Source organism: Pteropus vampyrus, unplaced genomic scaffold (genome assembly GCF_000151845.1).
Source record: "Pteropus vampyrus isolate Shadow unplaced genomic scaffold, Pvam_2.0 Scaffold195, whole genome shotgun sequence".
Classification (NCBI taxonomy): Eukaryota; Metazoa; Chordata; class Mammalia; order Chiroptera; family Pteropodidae; genus Pteropus; species Pteropus vampyrus.
The window spans coordinates 2,487,838-2,507,684 of NW_011888976.1; the positions used below are offsets into that span (position 1 = coordinate 2,487,838).

At 35.3% G+C, this 19,847-nt stretch overlaps 1 protein-coding gene across 20 annotated transcripts in view; it reads left to right on the top strand.

Moving 5' to 3' along the window:
* Positions 1-19,847, top strand: part of ERC2 (ELKS/RAB6-interacting/CAST family member 2) — a 941,255-nt gene that overhangs the window by 341,455 nt on the left and 579,953 nt on the right. For all 20 annotated transcript variants that reach the window (XM_011371814.2, XM_011371813.2, XM_023537617.1 and 17 more), the window contains exon 6: positions 220-387. In XM_011371814.2, coding sequence (XP_011370116.1) covers positions 220-387 — 168 coding nt within the window. The remainder of the gene's footprint in view (positions 1-219; positions 388-19,847) is intronic.

Here is a 19,847-nt window from a genome sequence, read left to right on the forward strand (position 1 = left end):
GTACCTTTCCTGTTTTCTATACTCTAGGCCACTTTTACAGAGCCTCCCCAGAAACCAAAGACTGTATGACTCCCAGGGCCATGTTTTTAAGTAAACTCATAGCTTGCCTTGTTGGAATAACGATCATTGGCTGTTGAAAATTAAGAGAAATCAGTAGTTCCCAAATGTAGAGAGTAGGAGCTGCAGCTTCTGATTTCTTAAAATTTTGCTGTTTTACAGATTGATCAGCTGAAACAGGAACTTTCAAAGAAGGAGTCAGAACTTCTTGCCTTACAAACAAAGCTTGAAACCCTTAGCAATCAAAATTCAGATTGCAAGCAACACATTGAAGTGCTTAAAGAGTCGCTTACTGCCAAAGAACAGAGGGCTGCCATCCTTCAGACCGAGGTAAGGAACTGTCTCAGGATTCCGTGCAGCAGATGTTGAGTTGATAAAAAATGTCCTACCTGAATCGCTTTCTTTAGAAGATACCTTATCCAAACCCTTGGGGCCAGATGTATTTTGGATATCATATATTTGGGTGATTTTGGAAAGGTAAGACCCATTGCATGTATCATGGATCGTATAACACTCCCAGTGGGGTTGCAGCAATACCCAATAAGCAAACACATGGATATTTCTGTAGAAAAAAAAAATTCACACTAAAGTAGGATAAAGACTATATAGTTAACCTCTTGTCAGTTTGTGTCAGGTTGTACCACTAAAGGACTTTATTTCATACTTGGGAATTTTTTTTTTCATTCTTCAGAGCTTTTTGGATGTGGGAGGCACAGATAAATAATCAGGTCTTGAATAGTTTTAGTTTTATCGAAAATCATGTAAAAAGTCAGAATGTCATCTACCTTTTTTTGCTGTGTATCTGTATAGTTCTACCTCCTGGCACCCACAGTTCCAAAGGTTTCTTACTTCCTGAGGAGTATCCTCAATTTTCAAGATTCTTTTGCCCATTGAAGAAAGTTGGTATTCTGTGAGTTTTTAAAAGGAAATGTTGGTTTGTTATTTCTTATTCATACTTAGAAGAAAAACAAATATATGTTACTGTTTTATTTCTTGGCTTTTCTTCATTGGATTATATTTTTGGGCCTGCTAAAGAATACAAAACACAAGCTAGTTATTGCATTAATAAAATAGTTGACAGAAAATAAATTATTACATGTAGGCAATAGTAAAGAATGTGGTGAATCTCTGATTTTTGTGTTGAGGTAGTATGTTATGAGGATCACTTTAGGAGAAAGCAGTCTAATTGAGATGCATGTTCCCTTTTGTGCTTTTGAGCCATGTCTTTGCATGTATATATTTTTGGGTCTGTGGAGAGATTTGGATTTTCCTTAGGAGTTAATGGGGCCAATCAATAAATAAGTCTGTACCCTCAGCCGAGGTGCCACATGCATCTATTCAAATTTAAATTAATTAAAATTCAGTAAAATTTAAAAAGTAGTTCCTTAGTCACACTAGCCACATATTAAGTATTTAATGGTCACGTGTGGCTAATGACTGCTGTATTGGATAGCACAGCTATAGAACATTTCCACCATTTGGCACTTGTCTAGAATAGGGGTTGAAAACTCTGACTCGTGGGACAAATCCTGCCCTCTGCTTGTTTTTGTAAATAAAGTTTTATTAGAACACATTCATATTCATTTATTACAGTTGCCTTTGACTGCTTTCCTGCTATAACAGCAGAATTTGTAGCAATGGAGACTGTATGGCCCACAAAACTGGTAATATTTACTCTTAGGTCATTACAGAAAAAGTTTGCTAACTCATGGCATTGTGATTTTGTTGGAAAAGGGTTGAGTGGGAATCGGAATATGTCTAGCTTGACCTCTCTCTAAAAGTCTTACTCTGAAGTGGGCCAGATAGTTTGCTGACCCTCGTTCCAGAGTACAGGTTTTTTTCCACATTGGTTATTCACAAAGCAACTGATTATACTCACAGTTGTCTTAAGATGGCAGTCATGCCAACATTACTAATAAAGTTAGTGTGATTGTGCTGCTGTGTAGTGGGCAGGAGGAAATTTAGGAAGCAAGGTAGTCTATTGAGGTTTTGCCCAAACAGGCAGTCAGGCTTCTTGATGGATCCTCTCTAAAAGGAAAGAATGAGAAAAGTCAACTTGGAAAGGCCTTATTTCCTTTCTCTCACTACCTTGCACTAATGAATACTGTGTTCCCCAGCTCGTTTCCCTTTTCTTATTCTCTCCTCTGTGTTTTACCTCTCTTGAATTAATGAATTCCAAATTAGACCTATGTATGTTTCATGAAAAAGATAGTGATGACATTATGTGGATAGCTTCTATCTCATGTTCAGTAATTAAAATGATCTAATAAAGAGGTGGTGCTTTGAAGTAGAAAAAATTATTCTCCATCTGCAGAGAAAGTGAGGTGATGTTTTAGTCTGCTGCTTTGAAGTTGGGAGTGTGAGATTAATAATTTTATCAGCCAGAAACATCCAAAGAATTTTCTTTTGCCTTTTTTCTTCTTTTAAGATCTTTGTGAATGAAAATAGAGAAAGAAGCTACCCAATGATGTCCATGTCTTAGAGGAAGCAGTTTAGGTTAAAATTCGCTCTAATCTTAGCAAAGAATTTTTGACAACAGGATAAAATACATTGAAGTGATTTTCACAGTTCTTGGAGAAACAGAGGGAAATAAGAGTCTTCCTACCTTAGTGGGTGAGTGAATATTCAGTAGGTGAGATATGTTATGTTTCATTATGCCCCATGACAAAAGACTTGAGTTTAAATTTATATGAAAGATATGGCGCTCATCCTTAGAGGTGGTTAACTGTGATAACTCCTTCCAATTTGATTACTGAGTCAGTCCTGATAGATTTTGTCAAAGCAGAAGAGGGCTTTCAAAGCAGAAATGGAAGAACCTTGCTGGTTTCTCTGAAAAAATTGTGCCATCAACTGGCTTTGGCTTCTCTTTTAGAATATGGTATAGATGACAGAGGCCACTGGCTTTACAGTTCATCTGTGTAAGGAAGATTTTTGCTACCAAAGAATTTGCATTTGGAAGGTGGTAGAATGAAGAGTGGGACAAGGGGTGGGAGGCAAGTTGTCTGGGTTTGTGGCTATGTGGCTTGGCTTGGTTTGTTTTAACTTGTACAGATGCCCAGATGCTCTTTGACATGTGTGCAATAAATCAATAGAATAATAGTTATACTCAGAGGGATACACCACATAGATCTTAACATAAGTTTTTACTTTTTAAAATAGCTTCAAAGGACCCCAAGGCCAAGTTTTTTATTTTGTTACTTCTCTTGATGTTTTTTATGTGCCAGCTTATCCCCATCCACCAACACATTAATTATGTGGCAGTAGAGATAATAAATTGGCTCTCTTTAGCACCTTGATTTTTCTGGATTTCAACAAATAATTACAAAATATCCAGAAATTAGGAAGAAGATAGGCCTAGCTATTATTTTATGATCTGAAGTAAAATGTAAGAAGAACACAGCATTTAGAAGAGGAAGATGTGTAGACATACTTCAGCCTCCCTATTGAATAACTATGACATGAATAAGACTTGAATTTCTCTGAGCCTCCATGTCTTGATCAATAAAATGGCATTGTGCCAGCCTGACGCATCTATGTGAAAAGTTCTTTAACTCTCGTAAAGGGTTTTAGCTCTAAATTCTGTTGATTATCATCATTGCTGTTATTATTATTTCTATTGTATATTAGGGATGTTTGGGGAATACTTTGCCTCACTTCTTGTCATCCATTCTCCGTGTCCTACCTTTGTGGGTCTCCTTTGAATTTTTGGTTGTCTACATTTACTGAGCTCAAATTTTTATATTTCAGTCGAGTCATTTATGTCTCAGAATTATACAGAGAAATGAAGATACTGTGAAAGTACCATTTATTTTGTTCTATCCCGAAATTAAGAGAGATCCTTCTATTTTCTGGCAAGTACACTTTCTGCCAGTCCAGTATGGTTTCCAAACAGCCAGACGTGACAACTATTTTGCATGTTTTCTGGAAGATATATTATATGACAGTTATATATAATGCTTGCTGTTATACTCATTTTTATTTCAAATGGGTCAGAGTAAACTTGTCTAAGGGTAAATACTTTTAATTAACAAAGAATGTAGGGTTTTGTGTTCATGAAGGCCAGGAACAACAATTGTTGGTTAGGTTAGTGGCAGTTCCATAGAATGGTCCATTACATTTTTAATGTAATCAATGTAGAAGACAATATCTTGCAATTTATAGGCTTGTTCCCAGAAAAATTTACTTCAGCACGTACACACTCATATTTACATGTAATAATGTAAATAGTTTCATGCAGTTTACAGATGCCCTGAAGCATTTCCAAAAGTTTCACATGAAAGATTCCTGCCCTATAAATTTCATGCATTTTTTTTCATTCAGCACATATTTTCTGAATGATTACTATGTGCTTGATATAGTTCCTGCCCTCATCCAGCCAAAATTCTATTGGGTATATGGATATATGATACAGAATTGATTTATAGCACCATAAGCACTCAGCAATTTCATTATCACTGGTTACTAATAATTCCACACAAAATCTTAATTTTATGTCATCTTCCTTCTGTTGTTTAAAAACACAATCAAAAGAAGGACAGAAGATAAGAAATAAATGTTTAGCTCCTTTGCAAACTAAGGTATGCAAACTGTATGAAATGTCCATTTATATCTCTTATAATGGAAGGCTAATATTACTAAGGTGATTACTCTGATAATGTTAAGATTTTGTCCACACTCAAGCAGGTTGGTTCTTTTTGAAAGAGGGAATGCTATTTAGGGGGTTACAGATACTCTGCTGGCTTGATTATTTCAGGAGTTACCTCATCTACTTAGAGATACTTCAGTTGACTGTTCTTCAGACAGACTCTTCTCTCGACTTGTCTGAATGAGTGAGGTATATTATTGGATAATATTTTATTGAGCATCTATGATGTGCAAGGTGGTGGATAAGATGGGACCCATAATCTCAGGAACTATTGGTCTTGGACTTTTTAATTTAATTTTATTGCCCAAATGTCTAGTGAGTATCTTGTGGCTACTGAGTTCTAGGAACTGTAGCTAAGTGTTTTCAATGTAATACTTTATTTTAAACTTGAATAATAACTTATGAAGTTGGTATTATGACCTCTTTTTTAAGATGAGAAAATGGAGGTTCAGAGAGGATATGTAACTTGTTCGAGGTTACACAGTAGTGAGTGATAGGGCCTGCGTTCCCAAACTCTGAACTCTTAACCGGAAATCTAGTGCTTTCCACGAGTCCCAGTGAATCAAGGGCTTCCTTTGTGTCAAGGAGATAACATACATTATCACATTTAATTTTCATGGCAAAGTCTATAGCAAGTTTTATAATTCTGTCTTAACAGGTGAGTTCATGGGGGTATTTCAAGAATACTTACTGGCTACGAAGAGGATAAGAATGAGTAACTATGAGACCTAAATCCTCATAGTAACAATATGGTTTTAATAACAGTAGCACTGTGACCATAATATTGGAGGGTATTGCCCATTTTCTAAAGAGGGTAACATTTTGCAGAAGTCTAGAATCCTACTTTATTAGAAGAATTCATTGTATAATATTTAGTTTTTATTTCTTTAAAAATGTTTATGATTGTATATACACATATATTCATACATGCATGCACAGTTTACAAAAAGTAAAAGGAAGGGAAAACTGTTTTTACTGTGCTTTCTCTGTGTTGGAGACTCAGGTGATCTTTAAATTATCTATGGTACACATATTATACATTTGTAATGTAAAAAGTTAAATGCATTTTTTTAACAGAAATGGTGATGAACATTTTTTCAGGGAGGTTGTACAAGGTGCTTGTGGAGGAGGAGGTTTTCTGAGCCCATGGCAGCAATATTTGGTCTCTGAGTCACAGATGATTCAGTGTGATAACAACCAGAAAGCAGACTTGGGCTGTCAGTTTTCAAGATGAATCATAAAAACCAAACTTTTGACAATGAAAATGTTGTTGGTACATGGAGAATATAACAAGTTTTATGGGTCCTTGTTTCTTGGTTTGTTCCCATTAAGATAAGCCTTCTGCCCCAGGTGAGGCTAGGACTCTTGGGTATAAAGGTCACCATGAAAAGGAGTTAGGAATGCTTTGTGGCCTCTCAGGACTATGAGACTAGATGCATTCACACAGGGCTTTGCAAACTATTCCAGATACTTAAGGAACTTTCTCCTGAATTCACATATTTTGACAATAAAGTTTTTTAAATGGATGGAAATAATATTTGCCACAATATATAAGGTGGGATTTACAAGGAGTGCTGTTTTACTTTTAAACAAAAATTTCAGTTTTCAGTTTTACCTCCTGCCATAGTCCTCTTTAATCACCTTAGCAATTCAAGAATAATATGTGAAAATAGTCAACAATGTTGTAAAAAATATGTAATGGGGAAAAGGGATACCTGATTTAGTGGAGTGACCACTTCGTGAGTTATATAGATCTCTAATCACTTATGTTGTACAACCGAAATGAATATATTATTGTATGCCAACTATAATTGAAGAAAAAGTCATTGAATTGTACAATGTAAATATGAGCAACTAATTGTCTATTATACTTCAGTAAAGCTGGGGGAAAAGACTAATATGTGAAATGTCTTTTCTGAGACAGACTTTTGTTTAATGCCCTTCATAATCACATTTAAAAATGAGGTGCTTTTTAAAAAAGTTGATTGCGTATGACAAAACCAACTTTTAAGACTGTCAAATTATCCAGTGCTGAACTAGGGTGCATTGTCTCACTTTCAAGACCTGCAAAAAATTTCTTTAACAAATTAAGGGACTTGGTGAAAAAAACATGCAAAACAAAATCCTAGTGTCACTTGTATTTTCCCATTCTAATCCAGTCATTGGCTTCACATTTTTAAATGTTTTTATTTGACTGAGAAAGGCATCATTTGAAATTTTTATTGATAACACTCTTAACTGCAAGAAAAAGACATAAACCTGAAAAGCTGTAACTATCATGGTGGCCACAATTGGGAGGTCTGCAAAATGGTTTATTACCGGTAGAAAAAAAAATGTTAGGAACCACAGTCGTTATAGGGGTCACCACCTCTGCTATGTGCATTTTATTTTTTTCCCTTTCATTTTGAGGGTCTGTATGATGGCAGTGCGAAACTACACACTTACCCCTCCCCTAATGTCTGTGGGCTTTGTTTTGATTCTCTCTTTATTAATGATGTGAAAAATTTGAGGTCACATAAAAATGAGCCAGGGTCAGGCTTCGTGGGTCCCAGAATGCTGAAAATGTTCTTCTATCTAGTTAGTGAAGACATTGTTTAAAGGGGCCCCATTTTACTTCCTGAAATTTTTAGCTGTTCTGTAGGTTTAGATATCTTGGTGAACTTTGCAAGGCAGCCCTATCCTCTTGCTTTCTTAAGGTAAAACATGAAGACTTGTGGAGGAATAAAAATGTGGTATGTTTGTTGCCTGCAGTTCCATGGCAGTTTTTTGCCTACTAAACGATGATGCAGGTAGCTACAGACATTATTTTGTTTTATAGGTCAAGAGTCTGATACTTTTGTTGTTGCTATTGTTGTTCAGGCCTTCAGAGAATGCCTTATTTAACACCTTTTTAGTATAAAATTGATTTTACTTCATAAACACAGGTGTTCAGTTAGAATCTTAATGAACTGTGAAACAGTTAGATGTCTAAAAGGAAATTCTATAAATTGTGAACATAGCTCTGTCAGCACACTAAATGGATTAGGAAAATTCATTGTCTGCCTTGTAACCGAACACCAACGTGATACGTGGACATGAATTAGTCCTGAAAAGCCAATAAAACGGAGGAAAAAAGTTGAGCGGGTTGCCCTTCCTCCCTACCACAAATAAATGCTAGTGCTGAAGGACTCGGAAATCAGAATGGCTATTCAGAAGACGGCCAAGAAGGAATACATATGAGCAGACAACACAGAATTTATAGAGTAAAACCACAAACACCTTATTTTCCATTGTACTAAAATAATGATATTTTACAGTACTCGTTTTGTATGTAACTCTGCTTTCAATTTTATATTGTTACTGCAGCTCAGATCTCATTATAAGTGTTCCAATAAAAATCCTTTTTTAATCAAAAACTTTCTAATTCTTAGCCATTGTTAACTTATTTTGAGCAACTTATTTTTCTAGTGAAACAGAAGAATTTGCCTCCCCCCCTTTTTTTTTAGCTCCTCCTTGTGATGTTATTTGACTTGTGTGGCTAAAATGTAATTAAGATAACTGAATCATTTTAATTTATACATTAAATCCTATCATAATCTGCATCCATTGTTTTGGGGTATAAAGATGGAGTCAGAGCCCTTTATATTCTTTGAAGGAAAGGAAATAGATCATTAGTACTTTGGTTTTTACTTTAGCTTGAAAAAGGCATTGTTTATAGTGTATTAAGCTGCAACTGTAAGTGACAATATCACATTAGCCAATTGTCTGTGAGAAAGTACACATCTACTGGTAAGGGTTACTAGTGAATGATTTGCAGGAAAAAAAGAATGTATTTCTGCCCTATCTGTGGGAAACTGAATCGCCACTTTAAAAAGGAGATGACAGAATTTAGAAGGAGGGAAAGCCAACAAAACTCTCACTGACCTCCAAGCTCACATTCTTTCTTTTCTTTTCTTTTTTTTGGTATGAATTTTATGGAAAACAGAATTTATTAAGTACTTCCATTCATTTTTTTCCCTTCTGGGGGGCACCATTTGGAAATAACCAGTTTACATTGTGATTATGTTCTCCTGACATTGGATCCACATTTGTAACACTTGTCTCCAATTCCTTTGGAAAAAGGCTAACATTTGCTGTGGTTGGGTTTCTTTATGTGTATATTTACAAACCAAACCAAAATCTAAAGAGTGCAGTTAAATTGTAGGGCTTCTGCAAGAATCTTTTACCCATTTTCATTGAACTTTATTGTTTTTTAAAATTAAATACAGATATTTATTCCATATAGGCATATATTTTCCTTCTCATTAAAAAAAAATGCACCTTGAGGTAATAAATTGTGTTGATGAAGATTATTTTAATCCTAGGAGTTTGTTTTTATTGCAAGTATTTTGATATTGAAGTGTATGAAATTTATTTTCTTGCATTATTTTTTAATGTTTTATTTATAAATGTAGGTGATTTTGTATTTCCCTATGATTATAATAGAATTATGCTTGGCCTCTAAAATGCTGCTTGGCAGTTGTTAATTTGAAACTGGACAGATCGTTAATTTTTGTCACTACTATCTGGCCAAATGTGAAGGAAAAGAGAAGATCGAACTCCTCATTTACTGAGTGTGAGACCTTAGCCTAGTGCCAGCAAAACTAGGTGTCAGAAAGGTCAGCTCTCTCCTTAGCAATGACCACCTTTGACAGTTATTCTGGGAGCAGTACAGGAAGAAGGGAAATGCGTGACCAGGATAGCTGCTCGGGACTGCCAGAGATCTAAACCTTAGCATTTGTCAACTCTTCAACCTCATTCATTCCCATCCAAAACCAAGAGTACATTTGCGGAAAGATGTACATGAATTTTAAAGATTTAATTTGGAAAAATTTAATCATATTTGCACTTTTGTTTGTGTGTGCGTGTGTGTGTGCTTGTGTGTGTGTAAGAGAGACAGAACACTAAGATATGAAAATTAAGTATACAGTATAATTTTGATAACCTTTTTTGTTAGATGTCAGTAGATTATTTATAAAATATCTGCTGTGTGTTAGGCATGGTGCTAGGTGCCAGGAATACAAAAATTAACAAGAGATAAATGTTGCCAACATTATCAATAATATGATTATTGAAAGAAGTTTAAAAATTGTTTGTAGTTCTTTTTTGTCTTTGAGTATCTACTAGGATTGATTCATGGAAGATTCAATCTAGTGGACTGTTGGTTGCTTGAAAGACAACCCCATAAAGACCTTGGCTGTATAATAGGCCTCTGAGTAAGCCTATGAAAGTACCTAACCGAGAGAACTTGTTCTAATGCTTGGAGCTCTTTTCATTTACAAATCTTAAAATTTTCAAGAGTCACTTTCTTGGATGAAATCTCTAATATAGGTTGTATAGGACACAAAAATATAATCTCATTTCTCAGAGACATTGTGGCCTTGCTGGGTTTTCATTAATGTGCTGTACTTGAGTATTTATTTTAACCCTTTATTAACCTAATATTTATGTAGAAAGAAAACATCACAATATAAGCTTCTTAAAGAAAGTGATCCATTGGCTTTTTCACTTGGGTATATGAGCTCTGAGGGCAGTGCCTAGCACAGTATAGGAACTCCAAAATATTTGTTGGATCTGTTCTTTGATTAATTGACTGATTTATTTAAATTTTTACTTTTTTTCAATTAGAGTTGGCGTTCTTGTTGGATCTGTTGTGCTCTCCTGTGTCATTGGAAGTGTAGTGAGAGAATTAGATGAGATATCACATCATGATAGGTATGGAAATATCCTGTCTTAGGTTATGTGTTAATGCTGCTATTAGGAAAAAAACTCCTCTATCAGTTATGTATGGGGAAAACTTTCCTAGCCGTGAATCAACATCTGGTAGGAATAACGTATGAGACTGATAAATTTGATGCCATAAAATAAAGAATTTTTGCATGGCAAAAATCATAGTAGAGTAAAAGACAAATAACTAGGATGATATGCTTACATATTATGCTGCAAATAAAAGGTTCATATCCCCAATATATAAAGTTTTTAACCAAAGGGCCAACAGCTCTATAGAATAAGGGGCCTGATATATAGATTGTATTCAGAAAAATAAATGTAAAGGTGCTTAATTTATGACGCTCAACCTGACACATGGTAAGAGAAATGAATATTAAAACTATATCGAAAAATAATTTTCACTTATTAGATTGGCAAAAATACAAAGATTTGAAATGTATTCTATTTATTGGTAAGACTGTGGGGAAAACTAGCCCTCTCATAATATTGCTGGTCGGAATGCAAAATGGTATATCTGCTTTCAGAGGGGAAACATCTAGCAAGTTATACATCTTTACCTTTGATTTGACAATCTCAATTTCTATTCTAGGAATAGATCCCAAGGATACACTGGCAAAAATACAAGATATACAAAACTGTTCAATTTAACACTATCTATAATAGTAAAAGACTGGAAACAACAAAGATGTTTACCAGAAGGGAACTAGTTGAATAAATCACTGTGATGCATAAAATGTATTAGTATGTAGCTGTGTAAAAGATGAAGAATATCTCTATGTACTGATATGGAATGACCTCTAGGCTATATTGTTAAGTGAAAAAAAAAAGTAGTGAAAGTGTATAGGTATGCTACTGTTTACCTAAGAGATTTAGGGAATGCAAAGACTGATAGGGCATATCAAAAGGACTCAGGAGCAAATAAAAAAAATGTGCCCACTGGACAAAGAATTTAAACATCAGTTAACACATAAAATATGCTTAAGTCCATGAGGTCAGAGTGACAACTAAAAAACCCCAAAACCTATTTTGTAGATTTTAGAGAACCAACAAATGTTTTAAAATGGTAAACAAAGAGGAAGAAATGAGCACTCATTTTAACTCTTTTATATCAATGGTATTTCAGGGTAGTCAAAGAGTTGACCAAGAGAACAATCTCTTCATAGAAGTATTCTAGCTAACAAATGAAGAAAGAATGTATGCTAGACCATCACTATTTTGCAACTTCTAATGATTTAATGGATCCGGGGATTGAGCTTTAATGGATGTCACATCAAATATTACATGCCTCTTGATAGACGTATGTTCTATTGCCAGTGAAGCAGTGTTGCCAGAAAAATCAGATGACAAAGAGGAAATACAGATGACAAAGAGGAAATTGGCAAACAACTGCAAGGGATACACTGAGCAAGCTCTCCACCAGGAGAAACTCTTATAGGACAGATGATTCTGTGTTTTTACTTGTTTATTTTTAAACAACAAAAGTTTTCAAGGAAAAAGAGATAGGGAAACTGAAAGTTAAAGAGCTTAAGAGACATATTAACCAATCATAGTGTATGAACCTTATTTGATCCTGGTTCATATAAGCAAAATGGTAAAATTGTGAGCCAACTGGAGAAATTTTAAGGTTGAACCTATCATAGTAAAGAATCATTGGTAAATTTTTCTAAGTGATGATGGATTTTTTTCTTTAAAAAGTCCTTTTAAAAATGCTAAAATATAGATGAAATGATATAATATCTGGAATTTGATTTAAAATAATTAAGAGGTTGGAGGATGGTTGGAAGAAACAAGTAGCTATGAATGGATACTTGTTGAAGTGAGAAATGGGTACATGGTGATTCATTATATATTTTCTGTACTTTTATAGGTATTTGATATTTACACAAGAAAACATTAAAAACAAAAAAAGATAAATGAGTCAGCATAGGCTCTTTGAATTTCATTCCTAATGACATGGATATGTCACGGGATGCCTCTCACCTACTTTGGGAATTTATGTCCTCATTTATACATGTGCTATTGCTGCTAAATTATTCTAATCTTGACAGTGACCCTGAAGATGATTTCAGACCTTTTATTGAATCACAAGTACATTTTCAGAAGGAAAAGTCCTGTTTTAACTTTTTGTGGTTTTTTCTAAATCTTTTCTTTTTATAATGGGGGTAATTTGGATATAAATGACCTAGAAGAAAACACTAGGAAGTCTGATAGGGAAGCTGAATCATTGGACTTTTTATGTTGGAGCTTTTGGAAATCTTTTTTCAATCTAGCCAGTCACTGCAAGACTTTGCAGCTGGCTGATGTCAGGGACCTGCTGATGACTCACTCCATTTAGGCAGGGTCGATCCTCGATAACTTGCCTGGAAATGGCTTTGGCTGCCAGGCACAGACCATGGCCACATGATTTTTGCCTGACATCATTTCTTTTATCCACACTGGTATCAGTCATAGGAGGATCTAATTTCTATTTTTCTCTCAGTATAGAAATTTAGAAAACTCTATTTTGCCTGCTTGGATTCCTCTGTTAACCTTATAATTTAAGGGTGTTTTCTGATTAATAAAACATAAGTCTGACTCAGGGAGTCCTAAATGTTTTATGCTAAATATTTTAGAAAGAGAAAGTATGTAAAAGATGAAGTACAAGTATTAAAACATCATTTTTTTTCTTTCTCCACGCTGATTTTTTTGAAGCCTCTTAAATACTACAAAAGGTGAAGCATATTCATATGGACTTGTTAGAGTACGCCAGTGTTTGTTTTGTAAATTGAGTTTATCTAAATCCCTGTCTAGAAATAAGCCAGTTTTCTCTAGTCTTTCTCTAGAAAGTGAATTTCAAAGTAATACCACATGTTGGATGAAATACAATAGAGTTAAGATCATTTTCAAGATATCTGAATGTACTGGAGAGTGGGTTTGCAAATGTAAAAAAGAAACGAATGCTCATTAATTTACATGAGATCGGAGAGAGAATTAAGACATGGGTGATTTGAAAATATTTCTTTGTTCAGATATAGATCTTTTGTAGATTAATTCCTGGCAAGCTCATTTTCAGTTCTTTCTTTGCTTTGGACATATTTCTTGTCTTCATTTCTCCACATCTTTAGGTCCTGGTAGACACTAATTTCTGCTCACAATTGCAAAATGACCTGGCTTTGATCACTTTCTGCTGTCTCAGCACAGTACATACCATTGAGTTTCTAGATTTGTTCTCTAACTTGACTGCAAGTAACTTGAGGATGGAGCTATCTTGTCTTATATTTTTTCCTACTTCTGCAGTGTCTAGTGTTGCTTAGTTTACTCTCTTTAGCTACTGTAGGTGTGGGTATATATCAAAGAATCTTTACAACTTTTGGGAATGTTTCAGATCCCAGGAAGATGTCACATTGACTGATCACTATGGGAAAGTGAACGTAGTATTGCACTTATTTTCATTTTTATAATACTTTGCTATAATGTCAGTCTTTTAGAGATAAATTATCACACAAAACTTATCCTGGGCATTGTTCTATCTACAAGCCAAAATTTGTAATTCAAGTTAGGAATATTTATAAAGCTCATAGTTCTTATTTTTTTGCAAACTGATTCTTCATGGTGATGTTTAACGTAATTGAAATACTTTTCCCTTAAGTACTTGAATTGGAAAAATCAGTAGAATGAAGCTACTAATAGCATTAACGTAGTTTGACACATTTTGCCAACAGGAAGTCTTACATATCATTAACTGACACAGTAGTAGCCTATCATGTGTATTAAACATTTACCAGGTGCCAAGCCCATTTGTGATGTTAAATAATTCTCATATCAACCCTATGAGGGTGGTGCTACCTGATTCTGATGAAATTTCTTATTTTACAAAACTTTTATATGTGCAGTGAAATAGTTAAAATGGATTTTTATTTATTTTTAAATTATAAAGTAATGCAAAAATATATTTGTATTGTTAATTTTTTAAAATTTTTATTTTTTATTTTTTCAATTATAGTTGACATACAATATTATATTAGTTTCAGGTGTACAACACAGTGATTAGACATTTGTATAATTTATGAAGTGATGTATTGTTAATTTAAAAGAAAACTTAAAAATTATTTTAAAATGCAGAATAAATTCCTCTTCTGTCTTTCTGAACACACTGAAATTGTGTCCTTCCCCAGAGGTAACCACTCTTTTGGAGTTGTATCCTTTCATATTTTCTATGTGGTTACATACTTACCAAATGTACACATATTATTGTGGGGATTTTTCAAACATAAATGAGATCATATTGAATATGGAAAACTTCCTTTTCTCACTGTTTCTTAAAGATCCTTTTATGTCAGTACACACAGATGTGCTTTACTGTCAACAGCTGCCCATTGCTCCACTCACCATGCTTTAGTCAGTCATCCTCCTGTAGATGAACAGTTAGGTTGTTGCAATGTTTCTGCTATTACAGACTTTATTTTAAGAGCTGGGCTATGTTACTACATGACCTTTCACCCATTTGGGCAAAACCAGAGTAGTCTTGGTGAAGTCCTTTGTCATTTGGCAGCTGTGTAGTGTATCTCAGCCCTGGGGTTGTGCTGAGCTGCAGGCAGAGTCCATAGAGCTTGTGCGGATTGCAAGTCAGGCACATGTGGCAGCAATTTTCCTTGTTTTCTGTTACTCCAGGGAAGAATTAGAACTGCTAGGCAGGGTGAGCCTTGAATGTTGCAGTCTCTAGAAAAACTCAAAGTAAACTATCCTGTTTATATTACACCTAGTAAATGAAAATGTTAACTTTGCTAAAATAATATTCTAAATATTCTTCTAAAAATAATAATTCTTTTAATCTTTTAATGAGAATTTCTGAATTAAATATAAGAGTTTTAATTAAACATGCAAAGGATAAACAGTATCTTCAAAGTTCAGCCTTAAAAAGTACTATTTCTTGAGAAGGAAAAATATTTAACTGCACTGAATGCCTGGATGTTTGACTTTTGAAAGTTCTGTTTTTGAAAATTAATAGAAAACTCTAACTTAAGTCATAAAGGCACTTATAATTTGTATGCTTTCTGTAGATAGGTTCACGGAAAGCATGGATATCTTTGATGTAATACACCTTTGTTTTAGAGAAAGCCATTGTACTTACTGAAAATCAGTGAGTGTTTTAATTGTTATACTATATACTTTGCTAATAACTCTCAAAAGTAAAGACATTAAGACTTAATGCAAATGGTTAACTTTTTTATGACTGTTTCAAGGAAACAGGAGGGCTAGAAAAGAGCAACTTGTATGTGCTACCAACTTTACAAACCTTGTTTTTAAATTGTTATCGCAGTTCTGCAAAAATAGATGATGCTAACGCATTTTACAGGTGAGAAAACTGAGGCCTAGGGAGGTAAATATCCCAAAGACATGTAGCTAAATGTGGTAGTGCAGGATTTTAACCTCGGGCTGGCCTGTCTTCAGTGCTCTTTCAGCTATGTGATTCTGGGGTCGTTTTTGTTTGTTTTCCTTTTTGGATATATCAGTACTTTTACTACCAGGAACTGAACCGAACTGACCTTCCTTCTATATGGTATATAAAGTATCATGATTAATATTATCAAATTCACTGGCCAACCTTGACTCTAAAATAGATCTTAAGGTTCTGAAGATTAATTCCCAAGGTCATCAGAGGTCTGAGCAAGCAAAGTGGTAGACATATTTTTTACAGAGTAGTTTGCTGATCCTTGCTCTTAAACACAGCTCCCAGGTGTGGAAAGTTTCGGTGAAATGGTTGCTAAGTTTTTTGTACACAGGTAAATCTTCAGGTATTCAGAACCCCTTGCAGCATATGATACTATATCAGATCATTCTAACAGGAACTACTGTGGATGTTCCCTCCATCAATGCTCTGTGTTCCAGGAACCGTTTTCTCTTCCAGCCCTGTTCTTTATTTAGACATTTACAAAATTATGACCAAGGTGAAAACTTTCTGCTGCCTCAGTATTTCTGTTTTGGTTTCCAGTTTCAACACTACAGGTTTCTCTTTTTCCCTCGCTGCCTCCTTCCCTCTCTCCATTCTTTCCTTTTTTCCTTTCAGTATCCTTTGCAAAGGAAACTAAACAATCAAATTCTCCTGTCTTTCTACTCAGCTTATAGCCCGCTTCTCCTAAATTGCTTCTACTGAGTCTCCATATAACCTAGAGGTTCCTGTATCAGTGTGACAGGTCCAGGAAGGTTTCATAACTCACAGAAGGCAGCTGAGTAGAGACTGTTGTAATTGGAGAGCAGATGCTCAACCTAAGGCTGATTCTTGCCCTTGGAACTAGAGGTCCAATGTTGCCAGATTTCTGACTTTAGGGAGAAACAGGAAGTCCAGACTTTTGGGGGGAATTCTGTTTTTTAATGCTGGCTACTAATTAAAAAATTATTTTGCAATAATGTGCAGCCAAACAAAAGATATCCAGAAGACATCTGTTAGATATCACTTGGACTATCCTAGTAAACCAAAGAAAAAAATTGAGCTTTCTTATTTTGAAGGTAATTGCTCAGCTCCCTCCATAATTCCCTACCTTTTGGCTAATGTGGTCTTTTCTTTTATTTCTCACAAATGTTATCCCTATATCCTTAGGAGGCAGTTCTGCTTAAGATCAAGGCTTGAGTATCAGCCAAATCTGGGTTGAATTATAGCTCCATTGCATAATAATTTTGTTACCTTGGATGGGTCATTGCAACTCTGTGAGTTACCAGTAAAATGTAACTACTAATGATCTGTCTTAATTGCTTTATGGTACAACAAATATTTATTAAGTACCAACTATGTACTAGGCACTGGGTTAGGTATTGGGGATTCCACAGTGAACAAAACCAGACATAGCTCTGGTATTCCAAGAGTTCACCGTCAAGTGGAAGAGAAAGATATTAATCAAATAATCCCAGCAATTTAATTATAATGAGAAAAAGAGGTTAAATGCTTTGCCAAAACTGAAGGTGGTTCTAGGCTGGGCTTTCTGAAGGAAGAGATGCTTGATCTGAGATCTGAAAGATGAGTTGGAGTAAACCTGGTGAGAAAAGCATGGAATAGCATTTTTGGCCAAAAGTCCAGTGTATGCTTCTTACCCAAGGCAATGAAATCACACTGATACTGTTTAACCTGATAAAATAATTATCTGAATCTAGGTCAGTTTTATATGGTCCTATTTTAACAAACATTCTCATAGAGAAACACGGAAGTGCTATTGTTTTTCTGTAACTCTTTAACAGGATTCCCTTTGTCAAATATAGTAGTATTATATCATGTAGTATGGTCTAGGTTATGCTGCTATAATAACATTAAAACTTCATTGGATTAAAGTAGAAGTCAATAAACTATAACCTGCAGGCCAGATCCCGCTGCTGCCTGCTTTTGTAAATAAATTTTTATTGGAACACAGCCATGCCCATTCATTTATTTGTAGTCTATGGCTGCTTTTCCATTACAATGGCAGAATCGATTAGTTGTGAAAGAGACTATGCAGCCTGCAAAGCCAAAAATATTTACTACCTGGCTCTTTATCAAAATATTTACCAATCTCTGCTTAATAGTATTGGTAGGAGCCTCTTCAATGAAAAACTGGAAATTATATTACCTATATGTATGGAGCTATGTAAAGAAACAAATTAGTGCATGCAAAAGATATAGCTTGGTGCTTGGCATGTAATATGCTGCTTCTATTTATTATTACTCCTAATATTGCATCCTTTTTGTTCTCAGAAATCCCTGCTCTAATTGCTGACCCTACTGTTGCTGCCACTGCTACAATAATATTTCGCATTTATTGCTCACTTATGGTGAATACAGTGATGGGAGTTTTGTGTGTCATCTCCTTGAACGCTTACAATAATCCTCTGAAGTAGAAATATCCCCATTCTTAGGCTCTGCTCATATTAGTAAGAAACTACCATTGGGTTGAGTATTTACTCTGTGCCCAAGCATGGTGCTCATATAAGTAATAGGGCCTTATAAAACCATCCTATTTTATAGACAAGGAAGCTGAGGTGAATGACTTGCTCTGGGTCCCACACTCTGAAGTGATAGAACTGGTATTCTAATTCCAGCATATCTAACACCAAAGCCCTTCAGCTACTCTTTATCACTATGCCACACCATGACCCATGGGAATCAGGTAGAATGGTTAAAAGGACTGCTTTTTAGTCACCCCTATAGTGGGACTAGCACATTCTTTTTCCCTGGGACAGCATCTCTGCTGCATTTTATTCTGTTTATAGTAGTCTTGCCTTTTCTTTCCTACTGTTTAAAATCTGCCCACCTCTAAACCTTTGTATCTTAGAGAAGCTGTTCTCATTGCCATAGTAACCTCTTCTTCCCCCAGCTTGTGTTGAACATTTGGACCACTCATTGGATGCTTATGACAATACAGTGTAGACTAGGACTAGCCCCTTGCACAGAGTAGGCAATCATTTAGTGTGGTTTTTCCTCTGTATTTAGTAAGCTACAACTTTGATTTCTCTTTTTCTTCCTTCTTTTTGAACATCTTACTAAACACTTTATATATAGCAGGCTTCATGTCACACACATCATGCCATTTTTATAGCACCCCTGCAAGGCGGCCATCCTGATTTACAGATGCAGAAACTCAGGCTGGCCTAAGGTCACTGGACTAAGGAGTAGGGGTAAAGTGGATATAAAGTGCAGAAGTGTGCTCTGGGGCTGAGCTTTGTACCCATTCACCTCATGGTTGTTGAGGACAGCCATAAAGGACAAAGATGTCCATTGGAATATTTGTCTTTGTCTTTGCAGCTGCTTATATAGAATGGATAAAAAATGGTACCCTTCTGAGGATTATATCAAATTCACATTGACATGGAGAATCCAAGCAATAGCCCATTACCAAATAAGCGACAAAGCACAATGGATTAATAATTGCAATTTATAATTTTCAAACTTACCGGAATTATTAATTCAGTTTAAGCAGCCGCTATCCACTGTGAGTGAGCACCAAGCTGGGCATAGTGGGGCATTTGCAAATGCTTGAGGCAATCTTACCCTCATAGGCAATATGTTGCCCCCAAAGAGGCAACACCACCTATTAAGAGCACAGGTTTTGTGTCTTAAGGATCCAGATTCTAATTCAGGCTCTATCATTGGACTAATGTTGTGATCTTGGAAAATTTACCTAACTTTTCAGAACCTTAGTTTTCTCATCTGTAAAACTAGGGTGATAGAAATACCTGCCTCAGAGGATTAGCACAAGCATTCAGTGATAGGGTGCAGGTAAAACATTTATCACAATGCTGGTCACATATAGAACACTCGGTGAAGTCTTAGCTATTAATAGATATTATCTATAGTAGAGATAAACATGGCCCCTAAGAAGGACCAAATAAGTAAACATGAAAGAGGTGTTGGGGAAGGGGGCATCAATTTCTTCAGGCTTGGGGCAGGATTGGA